The sequence below is a fragment of the Diorhabda carinulata genome, chromosome 11 (genome assembly GCF_026250575.1).
Source record: "Diorhabda carinulata isolate Delta chromosome 11, icDioCari1.1, whole genome shotgun sequence".
Classification (NCBI taxonomy): Eukaryota; Metazoa; Arthropoda; class Insecta; order Coleoptera; family Chrysomelidae; genus Diorhabda; species Diorhabda carinulata.
The window spans coordinates 13,178,406-13,206,111 of NC_079470.1; the positions used below are offsets into that span (position 1 = coordinate 13,178,406).

General features: G+C 35.4%; 2 protein-coding genes across 2 annotated transcripts in view; both read right to left on the minus strand.

Annotated features, from left to right (window-relative positions):
- Positions 1-25,495, minus strand: part of LOC130899400 (regulating synaptic membrane exocytosis protein 1) — a 66,657-nt gene extending 41,162 nt beyond the window's left edge. Inside the window, exons 1-3 of the mRNA XM_057809318.1 lie at positions 25,270-25,495; positions 17,985-18,118; positions 493-619 (exon numbers count right to left, since the gene is read on the minus strand). Of these exons, the coding sequence (XP_057665301.1) occupies positions 493-619; positions 17,985-18,020 (163 nt within the window). The 5' untranslated portion in view covers positions 18,021-18,118; positions 25,270-25,495. The remainder of the gene's footprint in view (positions 1-492; positions 620-17,984; positions 18,119-25,269) is intronic.
- On the minus strand, positions 19,261-19,745 carry LOC130899402 (NADH dehydrogenase [ubiquinone] 1 beta subcomplex subunit 7-like). Its single transcript, XM_057809320.1, has one exon. The coding sequence runs from the start codon at positions 19,699-19,701 to the stop codon at positions 19,291-19,293; it is 411 nt and encodes a 136-aa protein (XP_057665303.1). The 5' UTR covers positions 19,702-19,745; the 3' UTR covers positions 19,261-19,290.
- Positions 25,496-27,706: the final 2,211 nt, after the last annotated feature.

A 27,706-nucleotide genomic window follows, 5' to 3' on the forward strand; every position in this document is an offset into this window, starting at 1 on the left:
TTTTGGCAAACTATTGAATGCGTAATTATATAATTAACCATCTAGAAGAAATATAAAGTTTTGAAGTTTTGTCAATCATGTTTTATATTTGAAAACATCGAAAATTGAACGCGACGTTCGGAAAATGCGATTTAAGTCATATATTAGAGATAACCTCGAAATTATCGAACTTGAAGGTACTTGTAAGGCATTTATTTGCGTTGCCACAGTATTTTTTGACAAACTATTGAATGCGTAATTATATAATTAACCATCTAGAAGAAATATAAAGTTTTAAAGTTTTGTAAATCTTTTTTTATATTTGAAAACATCGAAAATTGAATGCGACGTCCAAAAAATGTGATCTAAGTCTAGTTCTGAGTAATCAGCTCATACGTAATCTACCAAAAACCGGGTTGTTGTTTCCGAAAAGTCCTGTTTTTCCACAAAAAACGAAAAATCACGCAAATATTTATGTTTTTCAAAATCTTTCACCATTAATATTATTTTTACCTTTATCTTGTGCGGTAAGTAGAGATGACGAGATGGTTTGCTTTAATTTTCCGAAAGTCGTTCCGCCATCTGTTGGTTCGTTGGTATTATTCCCAGCTCCGGGCTCAGTCGTTACTCCTATTTGGATCTGAAACGAAATTAATATTAAATTTAAACATTTCAATCAAGCCACGATTTGGATGTCGATTTCCCAAACTATAAGTATTCGAAAGCTCGGAATATATTACAATCCGTACACCTCAATATTGCCACATGTACTCCAAAATTTATCTGCTCCGAAACTGAAATAAAACTGTGTTTCTCCAAAGAAAAATCGACCCTAAATAATGACCAAACCTGGCGTACGCCTCATGATGATGCATGGAAAAAGTTTAGCTTTGAAAAGATGTTTACCTCAATACCTAGCTGTAGAAATAATTGGGTTCATAACAGCATACAAGAAATGAATAGAAACGCCATTAAATGGTACAGGGAGTGATAAAAAAACAGCAGACGGAGCTGGAACAGGACCGTACGGACCCAGGACTGTACATCAAGCATTTTTCAAGCAGAAATCTGAACAATTGGAAAACGTGTCCAGTTCAGTCTAGAGATGAACCTGGAGATTATCCTTAGAGCTCTAAGGTCCAATATCATCCTCCCAATGGATCCTTTGGATTGCAGTGTATACGAAAGTACAAACAAATTTTTGTTCGATGTATTTGGTATTTCCTGCGATTTTTTTTGTCTTTTAAGATCAGATATGATATTACTAACATTTAATATCGAATGAAAGATGAGATATAAATTTTGTTTACTTAATCCCGCGTCATATATTTCCTCTAAAAACCCATTCCATGTTCCTTCCACGACCGAGTTTCTCATATTTTGTCGTTACTCGGGGATCAGAATTGTAAATCCTCACATGTCATGCGGGTTATCATGGAAACACTCCGTTTTTCGTCGCTCGCACATTGTTGCGAAACATGTCGAACGTATACAGGGTGTCCCACGACGAGTTAAAACTATCTGTATATGAAGAAATCCTTTAGTAAGTGAAATAATGAAAATTTCTAGGTTTAGGTTTTCGGATACGATCTTTTTAACTTAAAATATTTTCAAAGATGGATGTAATTTTGTTATTTTGAATAGAACACTCTCTATATTGATACATTTTTGAAATCTACGTAAATTTTTAGTATACTTTTGTCTAAAAACTTTTCTCGAAAAAAGCAGGGACTGGGAAGCCCAAACTGAAGGAAAAACCGAAACCGCGGCAGCCGTTTTGGCGCGTGACATCCTAGACGGGAAATCGCGGAACTCCTCGAAGTAAATAACATCGATGCCCGCGAAGACGTTCTCGAACAAGTTGAGAACGTAAACGCGCGGCCCAACGAGGAAGCAGCGACCGGGAAGCCCAAAACGAAGGAAAAACCGAAACCGCGGCAGTCGTTTTGGCGCGTCATATCCTAGACGGGAAATCGCGGAACTCCTCGAAGTAAATAACGTCGATGCCCGCGAAGACGTTTTCGAACAAGTTGAGAACGTAAACGCGCGGCCCCACTAGGAAGCAGCGACCGGGAAGCCCAAAACGAAGGAAAAACCGAAACCTCACAGCCGTTTTGGGCTGGAAATTGGAAAACTGGATAATTTGGAACCCTCTATAATTGGTACATATGGCTTGGTCTCTTGAGATCACAATTAACCAGATTCCGCTGTACAAAAATGTTAAAAGCAGGAAGTACCATCAAGAAGAAGACCAAGAAGGAAGTGGATAGTTCAAATGATGAAGAAAGAAGAATAACCTCAAAAATCAACACTCCATCTACACTTGAAAGCATCACCCTGTATACAGATTACCTACAGCGATCGACCTAATCAAATTTCCTTCTTGTAGAAGTACTTTTCAAGAGGTACTCATTGCGAAGCGTTCACGATTGTTTAACACAGCTAGGAGTGACCAAATCTGATCACTCCTAACCAATAGTCTCGATATTTTACGCTACAATCCTCACAGAACCTCACCTTGGTGACGTAAAATTGGGAACAGTATCCAGAACCGTGGTTCTAACTTCGCCCAGATGCTTTTGGATCACCGTTTCGACCATTGATTTTAAGATTATCATCATTCGTAAATTAATTTTACGTAAAACTTAATTGCAACATATCGTAGACCGGCCTATCACACCAGTAATCGATTTTCGGTTTTCCCAACATTTTCTACGTGTATCAATTTATCAAAAAGTCAGATAAGAGGAAGCGCGCGCGCCAAATTCGAATGAAAAATCGAATAATCATCTTAATGCATATCAGTCGGATATTCCCCAAAGGTACATCAAATTTCGTTAATATTTTTAATGTGACACTTTTAATATCGTTAATTAACAAGTTTTTCTCTTCTTCTACCTTTTCGGGTGTCTTTTCCTTTCACTTAACGTTTTTCTTCTCAGCCCCAGGGACAACAAAACCCATTTTAAATTACCGAAAACGCTGTTGCGTTTTGTTGCGTGGAGTATCCAAATTGAGACCGCGGAAATGGCTTCAAAACGGGAGTCGACATTTCGACTATCGCTTTTGTGATCCGATTGGTGAGTGACCTCTTCGACCGACCAATTTGCGGACGCAAAAACCGTTTGTGGCAATGCATTTAGCACCCCGGGTACCAGGAAGTACCTCGAGGAACTGTAACCTCGTGAAAAGTGATGATTTTTGTAAAATTATGTCGGTTATTTCATGTTTTTTCAAAGCCTGATATATTATTCCGACATCCCTGTCACACGTGAGGAGACTGCGGCCACAAACAGGGAGCGACCACCCTCGTGGTGCAGGAATAATGGTTGTAATCTTAAGATTGTGTAAAACTTTTTACTTCTTGATTTGAGTACCGTTAGGTCTGCAATTGGCGCTCGTTTAGCTACGTTATTTAAAGTAGGACTCTTAATTTTCACATTCAGCTACTCACACTCAATATAGTGCGGGTATTCAAGCTCAAAATGGCGTCAAACCACCCCTTATCGAAAAATACCAAAATTATAGTTTTTCCTACTTTTTTTCAATTCAAATGTTTTTCGTTTATACAGTATAAATATCTTAACATATTTTATAATAGAAAATTTATATATTTTGAGGTATCAACCCTAAAAAATCTTCAAAAACTACCCTTCTGATGAAAATATTATAGAAAAAAATCTTTTAACGATTTAAAACATTGAAATTTCATTTTTACTGTGAAATATTTATGGAATTTTAATAGAATTTAATTGGTTATTGATTTTTATTACTCAACCCTTAAAAACTACCCCTTTGTAGAGAATGAAATAAAAATAAATCTAATGACTACAAACTTTTAGATTTTGCATTCTTTTTGGTATTAAAGTTTCTTGTCTCTACTTGAAGTAATTTTTAATTGTCTATACCCCCTCAACCCTTAAGAACCACCCCTTTACCTCGTGGTACTCTGAAATGTACCTACAGGTAATTTAGTATCAATAGAAAAAATCCGTGCGACAAAACTTTGAAACTTTTTCATATTTTATAATCCACAAAAAAATTTCAAATTTTTATTTTTTATGTAACTCCATTAATTTTGAAGTTATGACATCCTACAAAAAACCATTTTAAAGGTAATTTTCAGGGCTACAAGACTATGTATGTTAAAAGGGCTTGAGACTCTCCACGTTTTATAAATAAAGGGTCAAAGGGCTGTGGATAATGACACATTAATTTGGTTATAACTCCGTCAATTTTTATGCTACAAAAAAAATAAAAAAATCAAAATAATCGTCATAAAAAATGCTTCAATTTGACTGTATATTTGTTTTCGTATCTCATTAAAAAATGACAAAAAAAATTTTTTTAGAAAAATAAAAAAAAAAATTATTTAATGCTAGTTTTTTTTAAAAAATTATGCATTTCTTGTCAACCAAATTTGCAGATGTCGTAAATAACATCCAAATAAAGTATTTGGTATAAGAAATAAGTTTAATTTTGATTTTCAACGAAATGGCATTAGTTTTAGTGCAATTTTTTTTTTAACTTCCACTATTTTACATCATATCTCACTGAAGTTTTAGTCGAAACAACTTTTACGACTAGTCATTCGAAAGGTCTTTTTAAGCCCTTTAAAAAGTATTTCATGACTTTTTGTTGAAAAATGTACCGTTTTCCCGTTATTTGAGGTTAAATGCGTAAAACAAAAGCTATTCAAGTATTCAAGTATCTATAACTTGCTTTAGGTAGAACATTAAGATCTTAAATTTTTGCTCGATTTCTTTGTTTTTTTATGAGCTTCATTTTTGTTCATTACACTTTTTTCGATAAAATGCATCGTTACAGAGTTATACGTAAAAAACTATTTTTTTGACGAAAAATCGTACTTTTCAATTGCGAATAACTCAAAAACTATCGATCTGACGAAAAAACTTTATACGACATTTTCTACTTTAAATTTGCTAATCTTTCGATTTCTGTTTTTGTTTGGACTACAAAATCGAAAACAAATGGAATTACGCCCGTTTTAAAAATGTGTGGTCTAATCGATCGTTATTTCAAAGTATTTCGACTTTGAATTTTAATTATTTGTATTTTGATGATGTTGTTAATACTTTAAAATCATCACTATGATAAAAAATCTGGTACTAATCATGACGAAACGGTGATTCAGACGCTACAAGATGTTGTCTACCGAATTTGTTTCCAAATCACCTACTTTATTGCCGCGCCTCGTATTAATTAAAAAAAAAGATGTAGTATCACGCTATATTCAAAAATAGAACTCTTAATCACTACATTTCATATGAGTAAACAAATAAAAGCTGGAACCTCAGATTTTTCATGCGATCTAAAGAATTCCGAGATCGATAAAAAACAAATTAGGACTCAGACCGAATCATAATAAATAATTTTCGGAATAGATTCGATTATAATTGCTTGTCAGGGTGAATAGGGCTTCTTTACGTCCTTTTTCTGGTTATCAGCTATTCAAATGGAACGATTTTTGATAGTACAGACGCTTTCTTTCAGAAATTTTCCATAAATATTTGTCATATAGAACATCCTTCAATTTCAATCTATATACTTCGATAACTAGTGATTTTTTTGCTGGTATCTTATTGGCAACACTGTTTTTGACACATGACGCGGGAATCGTGTCATATGTCATTGTCAAACTCGTTCAGTTTTGTCTATAATTCGATCACGAATCGATTTGCAAATTATTGTGGTTGCGAGGGATAGAGACGGATTTAAAAACTTGCTAGGACCTTTTTAGAAGATTAAAAATTCTGACTCTTCCTTCCTTTATCATCATTGAATTTGTTTGTTCAATTCCTAAGCACGTTTCTACAATTTCAGAAAGATCTTTACACGGCTGTCCATTTAGGAACGCGGACCTACGCAGACCGAATCATAATAAATAATTTTCGGAATAGATTCGATTATAATTGCTTGTCAGGGTGAATAGGGCTTCTTTACGTCCTTTTTTTGGTTATCAGCTATTCAAATGGAACGATTTTTGATAGTACAGACGCTTTCTTTCAGAAATTTTCCATAAATATTTGTCATATAGAACATCCTTCAATTTCAATCTATATACTTCGATAACTAGTGATTTTTTTGCTGGTATCTTATTGGCAACACTGTTTTTGACACATGACGCGGGAATCGTGTCATATGTCATTGTCAAACTCGTTCAGTTTTGTCTATAATTCGATCACGAATCGATTTGCAAATTATTGTGCTTGCGAGGAACAGAGACGGATTTAAAAACTTGCTAGGACCTTTTTAGAAGATTAAAAATTCTGACTCTTCCTTCCTTTATCATCATTGAATTTGTTTGTTCAATTCCTAAGCACGTTTCTACAATTTCAGAAAGATCTTTGCACGGCTGTCCATTTAGGAACGCGGACCTACGCAGACCGAATCATAATAAATAATTTTCGGAATAGATTCGATTATAATTGCTTGTCAGGGTGAATAGGGCTTCTTTACGTCCTTTTTTTGGTTATCAGCTATTCAAATGGAACGATTTTTGATAGTACAGACGCTTCCTTTCAGATATTTTCCATAAATGAATGTCATATAGAACATCCTTCAATTTCAATGTATCTACTTCGATAACTAGTGATTTTTTTGCTGGTATCTTATTGGCAACACTGTTTTTGACACATGACGCGGGAATCGTGTCATATGTCATTGTCAAACTCGTTCAGTTTTGTCTATAATTCGATCACGAATCGATTTGCAAATTATTGTGGTTGCGAGGGATAGAGACGGATTTAAAAACGTGCTAGGACCTTTTTAGAAGATTAAGAATTACGATTCGTCCTTCCTTTATCATCTTTGAATTTGTTTGTCCAATTCCTAAGCACGTTTATACAATTTCAGAAAGATCTTTGCACGGCTGTCCATTTAGGAACGCGGACCTACGCAGACCGAATCATAATAAATAATTTTCGGAATAGATTCGATTATAATTGCTTGTCAGGGTGAATAGGGCTTCTTTACGTCCTTTTTTTGGTTCTCAGCTATTCAAATGGAACGATTTTTGATAGTACAGACGCTTCCTTTCAGATATTTTCCATAAATGTTTATTATATAGAACATCCTTCAATTTCAATGTATCTACTTCGATAACTAGTGATTTTTTTGCTGGTATCTTATTGGCAACACTGTTTTTGACACATGACGCGGGAATCGTGTCATATGTCATTGTCAAACTCGTTCAGTTTGGTCTATAATTCGATCACGAATCGATTTGCAAATTATTGTGCTTGCGAGGAACAGAGACGGATTTAAAAACGTGCTAGGACCTTTTTAGAAGATTAAGAATTACGACTCGTCCTTCCTTTATCATCTTTGAATTTGTTTGTCCAATTCCTAAGCACGTTTATACAATTTCAGAAAGATCTTTGCACGGCTGTCCATTTAGGAACGCGGACCTACTCCACGTTCAGTATTAGTTGAGGGCTCGATATTTTACAATACAAAAAAATGCACAATCATTTGCCAATTGAAATCAAATCGATATATAAAGTTTCTTCTACCATATGTTTGTTTTTTTGTAACAAATTTTTGACAATAAAGCATTTTTCTTTCTCTCTCTTGAATCTTTGTGCTTATTTTCAGCATATTCGGCATAATTGGAGTTTTTCTTTCCATAATCCTCCCTAGTATTTGTCGTATCATCCCTTTCGGGAAGGGAACGACGCCGTTTTTATCGGCAAAATGGTAAACGTGGCGATAAAGCTGATGAATTTCGAAACTACAAAAAACACGGGCAACAGGCGTCGTTAAATTGATAATATCTTTATTGTGGCCATATTATCGAGAACGCCTTTTCTATTCACTATCTTTTCTTCGAAATTATCATGTCAGCGATTAGATTGAATAATTTTCATCCAAATAAAAGGGTACAGGAGACATTTTTTTATAAAAAACAGTCTATTTCGAAGAAGTAGGTTATTTTTTTCTACAATGGATTCCCGATATCGTAAAGAGTGACTATTAAGTGGCAACCCTCGTAATATTTGTTGAGATAGACAAATAAAAACAAATATTTATTGTTTTTCAAAATATTCTCCATTAGAATCAAGACACTTTTGCAGGCGTTCGAACCAATTTTCAATTCCAATTGAGGTACCTCAAAAACACGTGATTTGAACGCGTTCGCTCAAACTATCGTGGAAACATGGTGATGAAAGTTTTCAACAGCTTATCGAGGTGATAAAAATCTATTTTCCATGCTATATTTTTGATTTTAACTGCATTCCTTCACATTTTCTGTTCTAACCTAACATAACCTAACCTAACACCTGGTTTGACCTAGAGATGGCGGTAGTTGCTTGACATATATCACTGTATTAGAAAGTACATAACCTATACATCACATATTTCAAGTTTGAAGCCGCCATGTTGTTTAGTATTTGCTTGGCAGCCATTAACAGTGAACGTTTTTAGTTAATTGGAATTTGGAAGGCTTTAGCCCAACCAATATGAAAGCTGAACTAGATTCTGTTCTGGGCGAGACTGATCCTTCGTTATCAACAATAAATTATCGAGTAGCAAAGCTTAGACGAGACTGAACGACCTACGAAGACCAGCAACGCTGTGGTCGACCAAATGAGATGACGACTCCAAAAATGGGTCAAACGTTACAGCCAAAATAAAAAAAACAACCAAAACAATGGACTGAATCGGCTCCAAATATTTCGACTTTACTGCCTATTCTACGAAAAAAAATTCGTTGTACTTTTAGGTTAAAACATTCGACGTTATTTCCAGAAAGGATTTGAATTACGCGCAGGAAATTACTTCAATTACGACTGTGTTTTTTCTATTCGCGGACCGTTCGTGTATTGTTGATATGCAAATTATTACGACGAAAAACAATTGGACATACGGGGTGTGTTTCAAATGTTCACATATTCGTTTTATACTGAGACTATTTGACGCACGTTTCGATAACCGAATCGTCGTCTTCAGAGACTGAAAATGGAAAGTTGGCCCATTCGAATACAGCAGATCTGATCAGGCAATCATTATCGAATTGATTTCGTAAGTAAGCAGTTTCACTATCAAGTCAGGTCTTCTAATTGTTTAGCTTTAACTGTCCAGCAATGTCTTCTCTAAGGTTCACGATTTTGCCGTGTCTTGTACCTTTTCATCACTTTTTGCTTCCTAAATCTAGTATTTTACTGTATGCAGTGACCTATTTTAAAATTTGACTCAAATTAACCCAAAATGGTCACGTCCTTGTTATAAGATTTCTCCCTCGCCACTTTTCTATGTTGGGAAAACTGTATTAACCCTAAAATGGTCACGTTCTTGTAAAAACACTTCTCCCTCGCGATTTTCATCGATTGGAAAGACTGTATTAACCCAAAATGGTCACGTTCTTGTAAAAACACTTCTCCCTCGCGATTTTCATCGATTGGAAAGACTGTATTAACCCAAAATGGTCACGTTCTTGTAAAAAAACTTCTCCCTCGCGATTTTCATCGATTGGAAAGACTGTATTAACCCTAAAATTGTCACGTTCTTGTAAAAACACTTCTCCTTCGCGATTTTCATCAATTGGAAAGACTGTATTAACCCTAAAATTGTTATGTTCTTGTAAAAACACTTCTCCTTCGCGATTTTCATCAATTGGAAAGACTGTATTAACCCTAAAATTGTCACGTTCTTGTGAAAACACTTCTCCTTCGCGATTTTCATCGATTGGAGAGACTGTATTAACCCAAAATGGTCACGTTCTTGTAAAAACACTTCTCCCTCGCGATTTTCATCGATTGGAAAGGCTGTATTAACCCAAAATGGTCACGTTCTTGTAAAAAAACTTCTCCCTCGCGATTTTCATCGATTGGAAAGACTGTATTAACCCTAAAATTGTCACGTTCTTGTAAAAACACTTCTCCTTCGCGATTTTCATCAATTGGAAAGACTGTATTAACCCTAAAATTGTCACGTTCTTGTAAAAACACTTCTCCTTCGCGATTTTCATCGATTGGAGAGACTGTATTAACCCTAAAATTGTCACGTTCTTGTAAAAACACTTCTCCTTCGCGATTTTCATCAATTGGAAAGACTGTATTAACCCTAAAATTGTCACGTTCTTGTGAAAACACTTCTCCTTCGCGATTTTCATCGATTGGAGAGACTGTATTAACCCAAAATGGTCACGTTCTTGTAAAAACACTTCTCCCTCGCGATTTTCATCGATTGGAAAGGCTGTATTAACCCAAAATGGTCACGTTCTTGTAAAAAAACTTCTCCCTCGCGATTTTCATCGATTGGAAAGACTGTATTAACCCTAAAATTGTCACGTTCTTGTAAAAACACTTCTCCTTCGCGATTTTCATCAATTGGAAAGACTGTATTAACCCTAAAATTGTCACGTTCTTGTAAAAACACTTCTCCTTCGCGATTTTCATCGATTGGAGAGACTGTATTAATCCAAAATGGTCACGTTCTTGTAAAAACACTTCTCCCTCGCGATTTTCATCGATTGGAAAGGCTGTATTAACCCAAAATGGTCACGTTCTTGTAAAAAAACTTCTCCCTCGCGATTTTCATCGATTGGAAAGACTGTATTAACCCTAAAATTGTCACGTTCTTGTAAAAACACTTCTCCTTCGCGATTTTCATCGATTGGAGAGACTGTATTAACCCAAAATGGTCACGTTCTTGTAAAAACACTTCTCCCTCGCGATTTTCATCGATTGGAAAGGCTGTATTAACCCAAAATGGTCACGTTCTTGTAAAAAAACTTCTCCCTCGCGATTTTCATCGATTGGAAAGACTGTATTAACCCTAAAATTGTCACGTTCTTGTAAAAACACTTCTCCTTCGCGATTTTCATCAATTGGAAAGACTGTATTAACCCTAAAATTGTCACGTTCTTGTAAAAACACTTCTCCTTCGCGATTTTCATCGATTGGAGAGACTGTATTAACCCAAAATGGTCACGTTCTTGTAAAAACACTTCTCCCTCGCGATTTTCATCGATTGGAAAGGCTGTATTAACCCTAAAATTGTCACGTTCTTGTAAAAACACTTCTCCTTCGCGATTTTCATCGATTGGAGAGACTGTATTAACCCAAAATGGTCACGTTCTTGTAAAAACACTTCTCCCTCGCGATTTTCATCGATTGGAAAGGCTGTATTAACCCAAAATGGTCACGTTCTTGTAAAAAAACTTCTCCCTCGCGATTTTCATCAATTGGAAAGACTGTATTAACCCTAAAATTGTCACGTTCTTGTAAAAACACTTCTCCTTCGCGATTTTCATCAATTGGAAAGACTGTATTAACCCTAAAATTGTCACGTTCTTGTGAAAACACTTCTCCTTCGCGATTTTCATCGATTGGAGAGACTGTATTAACCCAAAATGGTCACGTTCTTGTAAAAACACTTCTCCCTCGCGATTTTCATCGATTGGAAAGGCTGTATTAACCCTAAAATTGTCACGTTCTTGTAAAAACACTTCTCCTTCGCGATTTTCATCGATTGGAGAGACTGTATTAACCCAAAATGGTCACGTTCTTGTAAAAACACTTCTCCCTCGCGATTTTCATCGATTGGAAAGGCTGTATTAACCCAAAATGGTCACGTTCTTGTAAAAAAACTTCTCCCTCGCGATTTTCATCAATTGGAAAGACTGTATTAACCCTAAAATTGTCACGTTCTTGTAAAAACACTTCTCCTTCGCGATTTTCATCAATTGGAAAGACTGTATTAACCCTAAAATTGTCACGTTCTTGTGAAAACACTTCTCCTTCGCGATTTTCATCGATTGGAGAGACTGTATTAACCCAAAATGGTCACGTTCTTGTAAAAACACTTCTCCCTCGCGATTTTCATCGATTGGAAAGGCTGTATTAACCCAAAATGGTCACGTTCTTGTAAAAAAACTTCTCCCTCGCGATTTTCATCGATTGGAAAGACTGTATTAACCCTAAAATTGTCACGTTCTTGTAAAAACACTTCTCCTTCGCGATTTTCATCAATTGGAAAGACTGTATTAACCCTAAAATTGTCACGTTCTTGTAAAAACACTTCTCCTTCGCGATTTTCATCGATTGGAGAGACTGTATTAACCCAAAATGGTCACGTTCTTGTAAAAACACTTCTCCCTCGCGATTTTCATCGATTGGAAAGGCTGTATTAACCCAAAATGGTCACGTTCTTGTAAAAAAACTTCTCCCTCGCGATTTTCATCGATTGGAAAGACTGTATTAACCCTAAAATTGTCACGTTCTTGTAAAAACACTTCTCCTTCGCGATTTTCATCAATTGGAAAGACTGTATTAACCCTAAAATTGTCACGTTCTTGTAAAAACACTTCTCCTTCGCGATTTTCATCGATTGGAGAGACTGTATTAACCCAAAATGGTCACGTTCTTGTAAAAACACTTCTCCCTCGCGATTTTCATCGATTGGAAAGGCTGTATTAACCCAAAATGGTCACGTTCTTGTAAAAAAACTTCTCCCTCGCGATTTTCATCGATTGGAAAGACTGTATTGCCCCTAAAAATTGTCACGTTCTTGTAAAAACACTTCTTCTTCGCGATTTTCATCGATTGGAAAGACTGTATTAACCCAAAATGGTCACGTTCTTGTAAAAAAACTTCTCCTTCGCGATTTTCATCGATTGGAAAGACTGTATTAACCCAAAATGGTCACGTTCTTGTAAAAAAACTTCTCCTTCGCGATTTTCATCGATTGGAAAGACTGTATTAACCCAAAATGGTCACGTCCTTGTTACAAGACTTCTCCCTCGCGATTTTCATCGATTAGAAAGACTGTATTAACCCAAAATGGTCACGTTCTTGTAAAAACACTTCTCCCTCGCGATTTTCATCGATTGGAAAGGCTGTATTAACCCAAAATGGTCACGTTCTTGTAAAAACACTTCTCCCTCGCGATTTTCATCGATTGGAGAGACTGTATTAACCCAAAATGGTCACGTTCTTGTAAAAACACTTCTCCCTCGCGATTTTCATCGATTGGAAAGGCTGTATTAACCCAAAATGGTCACGTTCTTGTAAAAAAACTTCTCCCTCGCGATTTTCATCGATTGGAAAGACTGTATTAACCCTAAAATTGTCACGTTCTTGTAAAAACACTTCTCCTTCGCGATTTTCATCAATTGGAAAGACTGTATTAACCCTAAAATTGTCACGTTCTTGTAAAAACACTTCTCCTTCGCGATTTTCATCGATTGGAGAGACTGTATTAACCCAAAATGGTCACGTTCTTGTAAAAACACTTCTCCCTCGCGATTTTCATCGATTGGAAAGGCTGTATTAACCCAAAATGGTCACGTTCTTGTAAAAAAACTTCTCCCTCGCGATTTTCATCAATTGGAAAGACTGTATTAACCCTAAAATTGTCACGTTCTTGTAAAAACACTTCTCCTTCGCGATTTTCATCAATTGGAAAGACTGTATTAACCCTAAAATTGTCACGTTCTTGTGAAAACACTTCTCCTTCGCGATTTTCATCGATTGGAGAGACTGTATTAACCCAAAATGGTCACGTTCTTGTAAAAACACTTCTCCCTCGCGATTTTCATCGATTGGAAAGGCTGTATTAACCCAAAATGGTCACGTTCTTGTAAAAAAACTTCTCCCTCGCGATTTTCATCGATTGGAAAGACTGTATTAACCCTAAAATTGTCACGTTCTTGTAAAAACACTTCTCCTTCGCGATTTTCATCAATTGGAAAGACTGTATTAACCCTAAAATTGTCACGTTCTTGTAAAAACACTTCTCCTTCGCGATTTTCATCGATTGGAGAGACTGTATTAACCCAAAATGGTCACGTTCTTGTAAAAACACTTCTCCCTCGCGATTTTCATCGATTGGAAAGGCTGTATTAACCCAAAATGGTCACGTTCTTGTAAAAAAACTTCTCCCTCGCGATTTTCATCGATTGGAAAGACTGTATTAACCCTAAAATTGTCACGTTCTTGTAAAAACACTTCTCCTTCGCGATTTTCATCAATTGGAAAGACTGTATTAACCCTAAAATTGTCACGTTCTTGTAAAAACACTTCTCCTTCGCGATTTTCATCGATTGGAGAGACTGTATTAACCCAAAATGGTCACGTTCTTGTAAAAACACTTCTCCCTCGCGATTTTCATCGATTGGAAAGGCTGTATTAACCCAAAATGGTCACGTTCTTGTAAAAAAACTTCTCCCTCGCGATTTTCATCGATTGGAAAGACTGTATTGCCCCTAAAAATTGTCACGTTCTTGTAAAAACACTTCTTCTTCGCGATTTTCATCGATTGGAAAGACTGTATTAACCCAAAATGGTCACGTTCTTGTAAAAAAACTTCTCCTTCGCGATTTTCATCGATTGGAAAGACTGTATTAACCCAAAATGGTCACGTTCTTGTAAAAAAACTTCTCCTTCGCGATTTTCATCGATTGGAAAGACTGTATTAACCCAAAATGGTCACGTCCTTGTTACAAGACTTCTCCCTCGCGATTTTCATCGATTAGAAAGACTGTATTAACCCAAAATGGTCACGTTCTTGTAAAAACACTTCTCCCTCGCGATTTTCATCGATTGGAAAGGCTGTATTAACCCAAAATGGTCACGTTCTTGTAAAAACACTTCTCCCTCGCGATTTTCATCGATTGGAGAGACTGTATTAACCCAAAATGGTCACGTTCTTGTAAAAACACTTCTCCCTCGCGATTTTCATCGATTGGAAAGGCTGTATTAACCCAAAATGGTCACGTTCTTGTAAAAAAACTTCTCCCTCGCGATTTTCATCGATTGGAAAGACTGTATTAACCCTAAAATTGTCACGTTCTTGTAAAAACACTTCTCCTTCGCGATTTTCATCAATTGGAAAGACTGTATTAACCCTAAAATTGTCACGTTCTTGTAAAAACACTTCTCCTTCGCGATTTTCATCGATTGGAGAGACTGTATTAACCCAAAATGGTCACGTTCTTGTAAAAACACTTCTCCCTCGCGATTTTCATCGATTGGAAAGGCTGTATTAACCCAAAATGGTCACGTTCTTGTAAAAAAACTTCTCCCTCGCGATTTTCATCAATTGGAAAGACTGTATTAACCCTAAAATTGTCACGTTCTTGTAAAAACACTTCTCCTTCGCGATTTTCATCAATTGGAAAGACTGTATTAACCCTAAAATTGTCACGTTCTTGTGAAAACACTTCTCCTTCGCGATTTTCATCGATTGGAGAGACTGTATTAACCCAAAATGGTCACGTTCTTGTAAAAACACTTCTCCCTCGCGATTTTCATCGATTGGAAAGGCTGTATTAACCCAAAATGGTCACGTTCTTGTAAAAAAACTTCTCCCTCGCGATTTTCATCGATTGGAAAGACTGTATTAACCCTAAAATTGTCACGTTCTTGTAAAAACACTTCTCCTTCGCGATTTTCATCAATTGGAAAGACTGTATTAACCCTAAAATTGTCACGTTCTTGTAAAAACACTTCTCCTTCGCGATTTTCATCGATTGGAGAGACTGTATTAACCCAAAATGGTCACGTTCTTGTAAAAACACTTCTCCCTCGCGATTTTCATCGATTGGAAAGGCTGTATTAACCCAAAATGGTCACGTTCTTGTAAAAAAACTTCTCCCTCGCGATTTTCATCGATTGGAAAGACTGTATTAACCCTAAAATTGTCACGTTCTTGTAAAAACACTTCTCCTTCGCGATTTTCATCAATTGGAAAGACTGTATTAACCCTAAAATTGTCACGTTCTTGTAAAAACACTTCTCCTTCGCGATTTTCATCGATTGGAGAGACTGTATTAACCCAAAATGGTCACGTTCTTGTAAAAACACTTCTCCCTCGCGATTTTCATCGATTGGAAAGGCTGTATTAACCCAAAATGGTCACGTTCTTGTAAAAAAACTTCTCCCTCGCGATTTTCATCGATTGGAAAGACTGTATTAACCCTAAAATTGTCACGTTCTTGTAAAAACACTTCTCCTTCGCGATTTTCATCAATTGGAAAGACTGTATTAACCCTAAAATTGTCACGTTCTTGTAAAAACACTTCTCCTTCGCGATTTTCATCGATTGGAGAGACTGTATTAACCCAAAATGGTCACGTTCTTGTAAAAACACTTCTCCCTCGCGATTTTCATCGATTGGAAAGGCTGTATTAACCCAAAATGGTCACGTTCTTGTAAAAAAACTTCTCCCTCGCGATTTTCATCGATTGGAAAGACTGTATTAACCCTAAAATTGTCACGTTCTTGTAAAAACACTTCTCCTTCGCGATTTTCATCAATTGGAAAGACTGTATTAACCCTAAAATTGTCACGTTCTTGTAAAAACACTTCTCCTTCGCGATTTTCATCGATTGGAGAGACTGTATTAACCCAAAATGGTCACGTTCTTGTAAAAACACTTCTCCCTCGCGATTTTCATCGATTGGAAAGGCTGTATTAACCCAAAATGGTCACGTTCTTGTAAAAAAACTTCTCCCTCGCGATTTTCATCGATTGGAAAGACTGTATTGCCCCTAAAAATTGTCACGTTCTTGTAAAAACACTTCTTCTTCGCGATTTTCATCGATTGGAAAGACTGTATTAACCCAAAATGGTCACGTTCTTGTAAAAAAACTTCTCCTTCGCGATTTTCATCGATTGGAAAGACTGTATTAACCCAAAATGGTCACGTTCTTGTAAAAAAACTTCTCCTTCGCGATTTTCATTGATTGGAAAGACTGTATTAACCCAAAATGGTCACGTCCTTGTTACAAGACTTCTCCCTCGCGATTTTCATCGATTAGAAAGACTGTATTAACCCAAAATGGTCACGTTCTTGTAAAAACACTTCTCCCTCGCGATTTTCATCGATTAGAAAGACTGTATTAACTCTAAAATGGTCACGTTTTTGTAAAAACACTTCTCCCTCGCGATTTTCATCGATTAGAAAGACTTATTAACCAAAAATGGTCACGTTTTTGTAAAAACACTTCTTCCCCGCGATTTTCATCGATTGTAAAGACTGTATTAAGCCAAAATGGTCACGTTCTTGTAAAAACACTTCTCCCTCGCGATTTTCATCGATTGGAAAGACTGTATTAACCCAAAATGGTCACGTTCTTGTAAAAAAACTTCTCCTTCGCGATTTTCATCGATTGGAAAGACTATATTAACCCAAAATGGTCACGTTCTTGTAAAAACTCTTCTCCCTCGCCACTTTCTTATGTTGGAAAAACTGTATTAACCCTAAAATGGTCACATTTTTGTAAAAACACTTCTCCCTCGCGATTTTCATCAATTGGAAAGACTGTATTAACCCAAAATGGTCACGCTCTTGTTACAAGACTTCTCCCTCGCCACTTTCTTATGTTGGAAAAACTGTATTAACCCTAAAATGGTCACGTTTTTGTAAAAACACTTCTCCCTCGCGATTTTCATCGATTGGAAAGACTGTATTAACCCAAAATGGTCACGCTCTTGTTACAAGACTTCTCCCTCGCCACTTTCTTATGTTGGAAAAACTGTATTAACCCTAAAATGGTCACGTTTTTGTAAAAACACTTCTCCCTCGCGATTTTCATCGATTGGAAAGACTGTATTAACCCAAAATGGTCACGCTCTTGTTACAAGACTTCTCCCTCGCCACTTTCTTATGTTGGAAAAACTGTATTAACCCTAAAATGGTCACGTTTTTGTAAAAACACTTCTCCCTCGCGATTTTCATCGATTGGAAAGACTGTATTAACCCAAAATGGTCACGCTCTTGTTACAAGACTTCTCTCTCGCGACTTTCTTATGTTGGGAAAACAGTATTAACTCTAAATTGATCTTCTTTTGTTTGTGAATGTTATTAGTGACGCGTAGATTCTGGAAACTACCTCTACATCTGCGTCGACACCTTGTAAAAGCTTAGAAACAACGTAGGCTTCGCCTGAGCCGCTATGGAGACAACGCTGGCTGGTTAGGTTAGGTGCCACTATGTGCTGGCCTATGAAACAATAAAAATTAATATTTATTACTTACCTTTTTCATAACATTCATAAAATTTGAAGGAAACATCTTGCTGTCGGATTCTCTAGTTTCCCGTTGAAAATTTTGAAAGGTCTGCAATAGTTTCCCTGCGTCGATATTTTCCTCGCAGATATTCCATTATTTAACTGGAAAAAAAACGAGTTTCACGTATTTATACAACAACACCAAATGACAAGTCAAAAACCTAAATATCACCAGATCTGTAGATAGTTAAGTAGGCAGTTAAGTTATTATCAAATTTTCCAGTTTTATAATCTCCAACCAACTAACGGAATGACGCAATTAATAATAATTTTTTGTGGCTTCATTTTGTGATTCCGCTAAGACCTCCAATTGTGCTGATCTAGTTAACAAACTATGGCTTCCAAGGTGTTTCTATAAAATGATTGGTATCTAACTTTGAACAACTGGTGAAGCTTCAATTGAATTGGCAGTGGTATACCTCAAGGTTCAGTTATGGTATACTTAGGAATTAATGGTAAATTTGCCACCACTGTAACCTGGAGTAGCTCAGACATTCAAGCTTTACAATCTACCATGGGCGAAGATCTCATTCCTATCAAGTTCTTGTCTGATTCGAACGGGAAAGAAGTTTTACAACTAAGTCTTCATATTGACGGTGCCCTCAATGGTCTGCAAATGTAGACACTGCTTGTTTTGCGATTAAATCTGTGTCTGAGCAGCTCCAACATAGTACTGGTTTGATAATTCACTACTCGTTGTTGGAATCGCTTCTTCGCTGTGGTTGTTTTGTAGTTTGCACCTCCTAGAATATGTCTACCATTAAATAACGAAACTGGTTACTGGTCTTCTTTGGTGAGGGCCTTCAGGAGCTCTGCCGTGTTTTGCTTAACCGCTTCCATCGACTCAAATATTTCTAATCTTTCAAGGAAATCTGAGCAGATCCGTTGAGCTTTTGGTGAGGATTTTTTGGCACCAGCTTCGCGCAGACTTTTGTCATGTGTAATTCCTCGTGTAAAATGTTTCTAACCGTTTCTTTATCGGCGTTTATAACCTCGGCAAACATCCGGATGCTAATTCGACGATCTGCACTGCAATTTGGTTGATTTTGGTCACTGTTTCTGGAGTTGGAACTATCAAAGGGCGACCTGGGAGCTGGTCAAGTTCAGTGCTCTTTCGGTACTAATTAAAGGGCTTACGCCGCTCAAAAACACGCGTATGAGATAGAGAATTGTTGCAAGATAAACCTCTTGCAATAATTTATAACATTCATGGTTTTCGGCGCGCGATAAAAACGAAAAATTAATAAGATACATCAAAATATTGCAAGAATTTATTAATTTTTCTTTGTGTTCTTATTATTATCTATTCTTTCGGTACAAGGTCCGCCATATTTGCTCCTCAACCTCTTCTCTCTCTCAAACTCCTTCATTCTTATGATGAAATCTTCGTATTTACACTCGAGGTATTCATGCTTTTCATGTTTACAATTAATAACGAAAGGCCAATTCTCTTTTCTGCATTTGAAAAATTTTAATAACAAATGCGCGCAATAATCTCTATCTTCCAACGGTACTTTGGCCGATCTCATTTCGTCTTCTGTAGCCACCATCGCCCTCGGTTTCCTTCCATTATTAAAACCTTTCAGGGGATCGTAGGTGGGATCTTCTAAAGGACTAGGCATTATTTCTGGATTATAATATAAATTGAATCCGTTTTCAACAGTATGTCCTATAAGTTGACCCATTATTATGTGTAAAACGTCAAACTGACAAGATAAATAACTTTCACGTTCGAAATTTTGACATATGACAGCTGACATTTGATATTCGAGTGTAATTAACTGAACAAAATGTCGATATCCAAAGTTTTAGTGGAATTTACTCTCTAAACGTTGGCAGCCGTGTCATATCGCTGTTGTCAGATTTACCGATTTATCAAACAATTGAACGGACACTGTAAACGAATACCGTTTCCGAGATATGGCGTTTCTTAGTCGTTCATGACCCATTATTATGTGTAAAACGTCAAACTGTCAAGATAAATAACTTTCACGTTCGAAATTTTGACATTTGACAGTTGACATTTGATATTCGAGTGTAATTAACTGAACAAAATGTCGATATCCAAAGTTTTAGTGGAATTTACTCTCTAAACGTTGGCAGCCGTGTCATATCGCTGTTGTCAGATTTACCGATTTATCAAACAATTGAACGGACACTGTAAACGAATACCGTTTCCGAGATATGGCGTTTCTTAGTCGTTCATGACCCATTATTATGTGTAAAACGTCAAACTGTCAAGATAAATAACTTTCACGTTCGAAATTTTGACATTTGACAGTTGACATTTGATATTCGAGTGTAATTAACTGAACAAAATGTCGATATCCAAAGTTTTAGTGGAATTTACTCTCTAAACGTTGGCAGCCGTGTCATATCGCTGTTGTCAGATTTACCGATTTATCAAACAATTGAACGGACACTGTAAACGAATACCGTTTCCGAGATATGGCGTTTCTTAGTCGTTCATGACCCATTATTATGTGTAAAACGTCAAACTGTCAAGATAAATAACTTTCACGTTCGAAATTTTGACATATGACAGCTGACATTTGATATTCGAGTGTAATTAACTGAACAAAATGTCGATATCCAAAGTTTTAGTGGAATTTACTCTCTAAACGTTGGCAGCCGTGTCATATCGCTGTTGTCAGATTTACCGATTTATCAAACAATTGAACGGACACTGTAAACGAATACCGTTTCCGAGATATGGCGTTTCTTAGTCGTTCATGGCCCATTATTATGTGTAAAACGTCAAACTGTCAAGATAAATAACTTTCACGTTCGAAATTTTGACATTTGACAGTTGACATTTGATATTCGAGTGTAATTAACTGAACAAAATGTCGATATCCAAAGTTTTAGTGGAATTTACTCTCTAAACGTTGGCAGCCGTGTCATATCGCTGTTGTCAGATTTACCGATTTATCAAACAATTGAACAGACACTGTAAACGAATACCGTTTCCGAGATATGGCGTTTCTTAGTCGTCCAACAGGACGGGAAATCGTAGAAAACACGAAAATTTTGGGAAAAAATATATTTATTTTGGCTCAATACACTTTTCTCACATCAAGCTCTTCATTGTTGGAAAATCTTCGACTACTGAGTCGTGTTTTCAAATCTGGGAACATAAAATAATCCGAGGGGACTAAATCTGGCGAATAGGGTGTATAAGGTAGCAATTCAAGCTTTAATTTATTAATTTTGGCTATTGCAATAACTGATTACACCTTCTCTTCGCACAAACGTCGCAATTATTCCAAAAAACCGACACCATGACCTCGCTTGCAGATGGAACCTTCTTTGGAGCCGGTTCTCCCTTTTCAATCCACTGTTTTAATTGTTCTTTTCGTCCATGGTCATGAAATAGCTCAAAAATCTTGCCAAACATCTTCACGGCGTCGTTTTTGTTCCATTGTGAGCAAAGCTGGTACCAATTTTGCAAATTTTGAGCACACTTTCAGTCGACGATTATCCTGTACCACCTTGTGGATTTTCTTCAACGTATCTGGAGTCGTTACCTCATTTAGTCGATGTCTAGGTCAAACCAGGTACTTCTGGAACCACCCTCGTAAATCAATTTTGTATTTCGTTACTCAAACAGTTCCACAAACGAACAAAATACGACATAACCTCGATATTCTTTTTATTTAAATAAATTTCTATTTTCTATATTTCAGGTATTCGATTTACATTGTATTTTTCAATAATTCCAGCAAATATTGAATGAAATACACGTGCCGTTATGTGCGTTGTCGAGTTGCCATTTTATAGTCCGATAACGGTTCGAGATACATTATCAATCAAAATGTCGGAAAAGCTGATTTGCAAGCAGATCGCGTGTGTTGTTTTCGATACCACCGTCAATTAAAATATTAGAAAACACGCTTTTAATAATTAAATCTATTTGATAAGTTGATAAACAGAGAAACTTAATTTGTTTAGGTTGCCGTGACTTTAAATGTTTAATAAAACTTGTGAAATCATTAGATCTGAATAATTTTATGTAAATTGGCAACGTCGTCAAAGATTCATCACGTTAAATAAAGACATAACCTCATTGTTTCACATTTCCTTCATCTCTATACAACTTCTAAAGTCTCAAATTTGAATCGCTTTACGAGGTGTATAAATTTTTATATTATACATCAATTGAGTTATATTTTCACTCAAGTTTGGAATTATAGAGTTGTTTTTACAAAAAAAAAAATGTTTTTATTATGTTTCTAGCGCCAATATACGTACGGGACGTGTCTAATCGCACGCCACGCCGTACTCGCATTATCAAATAAATTGTTTCGCTTAAAAACAACTAAAATGTATTTAGTTTACAAACTAATTATAAATAAACTTATTTATGCGCATGATGATTACAAAGTTAACCTTTAAATGAAACTGCTACAGTGAAAATTCAACTTTTCAACTAAAAAGTCGCGATTCTAAATTATTTGAGGTTACGTTGTCATAGTAGCGTTCCTAACCTAACTAATATTCATATATCGAACTATTTTTCGGTACATTCCACATTGTAAATTGACGAATCATTATAGAAATATAACTACAACTCATTAATTGATTCCAAATCATGATTTATATTCGTAAATATTTTAAAACTTGCTTTGTCGACAACAAACAAATAGTCTAAGAACAGAAAATAATCCGAGGGGGCTAAATCTGGCGAATAGGGTGTATAAAGTAGCAATTCAAACTTTAATTCGTTAATTAACCAAATGTTTTAGAAGATACGACTTTTAATTATCTATATTGGGACGTGGTAATTGAATTTATTCACTTTTTCCCTTCATATAAATGAGAGTAATAAGTTTTGGCGATAACATAGGCAACAGCGCAATTCCGACAGAAACATAACAGTGTTGAAAGGTGATAACGTCGCTTTTTCATCACCGTCGGACCAGTTTGGCGATTAATGAAGAATATTAAGCTAAAACCCGCTCAATTTATTGCTTAAACTGCGAGAAAAGTTATTCGGCGAACTAAGTGTTTAACAAATTGTTTTATCCTAAACTATTTAACATTTTATGCTGTAGAAATGTAAGAAGAAATTATTATATGCACTTGTATATCAAAAAGACGCACAATTACATTAAAAACCAAAGTTTATTTTATTATTTCGTATTTTATAATCTCTAAATTGGCAACGTTGTACAAAATATGTTGCTAGTTGTAGTCGCTACTTTAGTTTTGACATTTGGCAACGCTGATATGTCAATATGTCAAATCTTAAATTTCCATGATGAAATTTGACTTTCTGTCATACGACATGGAACATTAAAATCGTAGATATCGTCCAAAAACGGTTGTTTTGTCAAAAAACATCGTTGCTGCGAGTTTTTTTGAAATAACTAGACATGCCGCCATTTTCGGTTCAAACAAAAACGTTCGAAACGTCAAATTGATGGTTTGGTACCCAATGATTGCGAATTCAACGTTTTTCAAAATGGAAAATTGGTTCAAACGCATGCTTAAGTGTATTGATCTCAAAACTTAAGTATCAACCCTCGTACATCAATTTTTATACTGTAAGAAAGGCGTTTATTAGTAGTTCTCGGCTCTACATCTCCGAATACATTTTTTATTTCCTTCTGACGCTTTTATATTTCATCACAAAGGACGCAATCATTGTACCATGCTTCAATTTTATTTTCGAAATCCAATTGTAAGTAAAAAAAACAGTGGCTTTGAATTTCTGATACTTACAAGTGAAATGGTGATAAAAAAATAAAAATGACAACGTAAAAATAAATCGACTCCACCTTTCATTTAATACGGCCATAAACTTACCGGCCATTTTATTGCAGGACATTTATAACACTTCGGAGCCAAGTTTTAGTTGTTTATTATAATCCTATTCGTTGCGCCATGTGACGTTGCATAACACGATAACAAATGAGGACAGAACATGGAAATGTTAATTCCCACGCAAAAAAGAAAGAAACAAAAACTTGTTGAATATATAATGTAGATTATTTCGTATAAACCACACTAATTAATATTTTTCTATTGATTCTAGTGAGATAAATCTCCAATTAAATTAGTAGTTGTGCCGAAATTGACAGACTATCGATAGGTTATAATAAATTCTTCTTTTTTATATGTAACACTCTATTTTTTATCTTTATGTCAACGTAGGTGGTTTTATTATGAATTTACTGTCGAGCGCGCTTCAGTTCCGTAGTACTTTCAAACGTAGTTCTATGGTTCTACCGATAAAACAGAACATCTGACTGTCTTGATCAATCGCGATATGAAAATTGCGTTCCAAGATGGAGATAAAGTATTTAATCGTTGTTTGGAATATTTAACATTATGAAAAAGTGATAACAGAACCACTTGTTGATAAAAATGAACTGGCGTTTATTCATTGACAGCCAAAAACATAACCTAAAATGTCTTCTAATCATAGAGAAAATATTGAAGTTAGAAATAGTGGTATTCCCTTTTTTTGCTGTTGCTACGACTTGAAATTACGACGTCATTTCTCGATCTCTCTCTCTCTATTTTTCAATATTTTGAAAAAATTTCCTCAATTCACTATGGAAAAGATTGAGGAAGGTAATTTTTTTGATACCCAACATACGAAAAATGATCAATAAACAAATTCCATATTGAACACTCTGTTTTCACACCGCCACTACACCAACACTCACAATCACACTATCTGAGTAGCGTTCAGTATCTGAAGACGATAACTTGGTTATCGAAACGCGAGTAATTGTGAGTGTTGGGGTAAACAGTGTGTTCATCAACGGTTTCAGGAAAATTTAGTATGATTTCGTCATAGAATCAAATCTACACGCCAGAGAAAGTTTTTTCTAGAAGTTAACGGTTAATTTTTCTTTGTAAATACATGTTTTATACATATATACGTCATTAGCATGTCATTGACGTAAAAGATAAAACCTTTTAGTACGAGAGTTGAAATAGCGAACACATTCTAAATATAAAGTAAAGAAAGACATCAACGTGATTCAAGATATGACAGATAAGTATCAAAAACGTCAAACGTCAAACTACGATATAGAAAAATTCTTCCAAAGTAGAAATTAGATTTTCATGTTTTTGAATCAATGATAATCGGAAATTTATTGATATATTAATCAAAACTTAACAATTCAGTCATATTCGAAATTTCCCAATAAATAGGTTACGTGATTAGGTGAAGGTTGCAGGCGTCTCACGTGATTACTCCTCATTTATAATAAATGATTTTTTTTGTGAAAAAATACCTGCTAATATATGAACGATCCCCATATAACAATGGCAACCTGTGGGAAACATCGAAAAATGTTCGAAGCCACCTTGAAGTAAACCCGAAGCGTCGTAAAAAATCCACATATCACAGAACCCCCTACCGTGGGGGGAGATTTTCCGCGATTTATGCCTCGAAAAATAATTTCACCCGGAGCAACGAAAATTTGTACCAACAACGGCCCGGAGCTGGTATGAAACTCCAGTGTAACAAGTAGGTAGACTGTGGTGACCGGGAAAGGAGCGCGCGCACAGCTCGACCAGCGGCGGGGCGGTGAAATCCCTAGGGATAGGAGGGACACAAGGAAAAATAGGTTGAGTAAATCATGTACATGCACTTGTTACTCGCCCTAAACGGATAAAAGGGAAACGAATGAAAGCTTTAAATATTCGTCGGGAGCTAATACAAAACATACATTATTAAAACGAAATAAACAATTTAACAACTATATAATACATATTTCAAGTTTAACCACGTAGAAATTATTCTAATTCGTCAGTTTTTTTATATATTTCACCTAATTCACGTAATAGTTATTTGTCATTTATAAAAAATTGAATTTATGATGAATCCAGACCTGGATTTGACGTTTACTATTGTGATCTAAAAATAACTATTTCTAATTTAAATAATAACGAAGGTGGCGCCATCTATTAAACACTAGCGGCGGTATGTACGTTCATTTCTCTTAAACAGCTGTTTTTTTAATTGGTTCATCGATTTTCTATACAAATTATTTAAATAAGGGCTCAATAATAAAAACGTAATAAACAAAACTATTTCAAATTCTCAGATTATACCTAAAATCATTATTTATATAATAAAATCATATCTTTGAAAATTCATTTTTAAAGATAAAAGTTAATTAAGACAACGTTTTTTATATATTTGAGGTTATGATTGACAATCAACGTGCCTCTGAATTGTTTTATGGAGGGTAAATGTAAGGAGAACCATATCACATGGGGTCTTAGCTTAAAAACTGTTAGCTGGTTGACGGTAAATTATAATTAAAAATTTGACCAGATTGGCGCTCCTGTCGGACGATATATCATATGATCGTTCAGTTCAGTCTTCCGTCCGTCTTATTTGAATGACCTCGATCAAATTGAGTGAAGTATGCAGTATTAAAAAATTTTAAATGACTAGAGTCGTTAATCAAATATTGGTATACAAAATCTAAACTATTCACGTAGTACAAAATAATTTTGTAAATATAACCTAGATAACGCTGAATATTAATTAATTATTGTGAATTTGTAAGAATTTTTGCAAGTAATTATGAAATGGTTAGAAACTGCAAATAAAATAGGACCTGCTCGCGAATACACCCCGTGGGTCTCGTTCACAAACCGTTTTACATCAGCAAGTAAAATTTATTACTTTTTCTTATTTAAAAATTAACTATAATTGGCTGTAAAACACTGTATTCTTTATTATTTACTTATCAAATATATTTTCTTCATTCTTCCTACAAACATCTTTTCTCCTGCATAATTAACAATGTTTTTTTCCAAAAAATCTATCGATCGATTTGTACGAGAAGAGTATAAATAGAAACCCAAAATTATTTCATCAAAATTAGTAAAGTATACCAATGTATATACTTTACATAATTTTGTATCATCTGGGTATGTTTTCTTAAATTCAGATTTATTATACACCAAGGGATGTAAATACCACCAAGAATGCAAAAATTCCCGGCGGGGATGATAAATTAAATTGTTAAGGAACGTAGTTAGCCGGAAAGTTGGTCGGAAAATATTTTGGTGTAAAAGAAAATTGTGAAAACGAACGGAATATAATGTTAAACGTAAATTGAAAGAAATTTGTGTGTTTTATTTGAAAATATAGTGATAGTACACGGGATATTGATATTAAAAAACGACTAGCGTACATATTTTTTATCCCTTAAGAATTCCAACGATTCAAACAATGTTAAAATCCATTTATTTCAACACAAAATGTAATGATTCATTGAACGATATGGAAAAATAGTTTTCTACTATAAAAATTAGTATAACCGCCATCTATTGGAAAAACTTATAAACTATATAAATATTTTATACTAAACATCTGGGTTTGGATGTATTTCTCAACCACAACTGCCAGTAAAAATAATTGTACTTTCAGCCGAAGTTTTCAATGATATTTCCATTATTATTCTCAATATTTCTAATTTAGCAACTCTATACTCACACAACAGCGCCATCTATTATAGATAGACGAAAGACTACACATCGAACCTTTTTTCAACAGTTCAAAAACAAAATCCCTTTTAACTTATTTCCATAAAGCCGAAAACATTCCATATTATTGATTCCATAGATAATTATTGTTTGTGAATTATTTCCCTAATAATGATAAATATTAGAAAGAACCCAAATGAAAATTGATACGAGAGAAGGATCCAG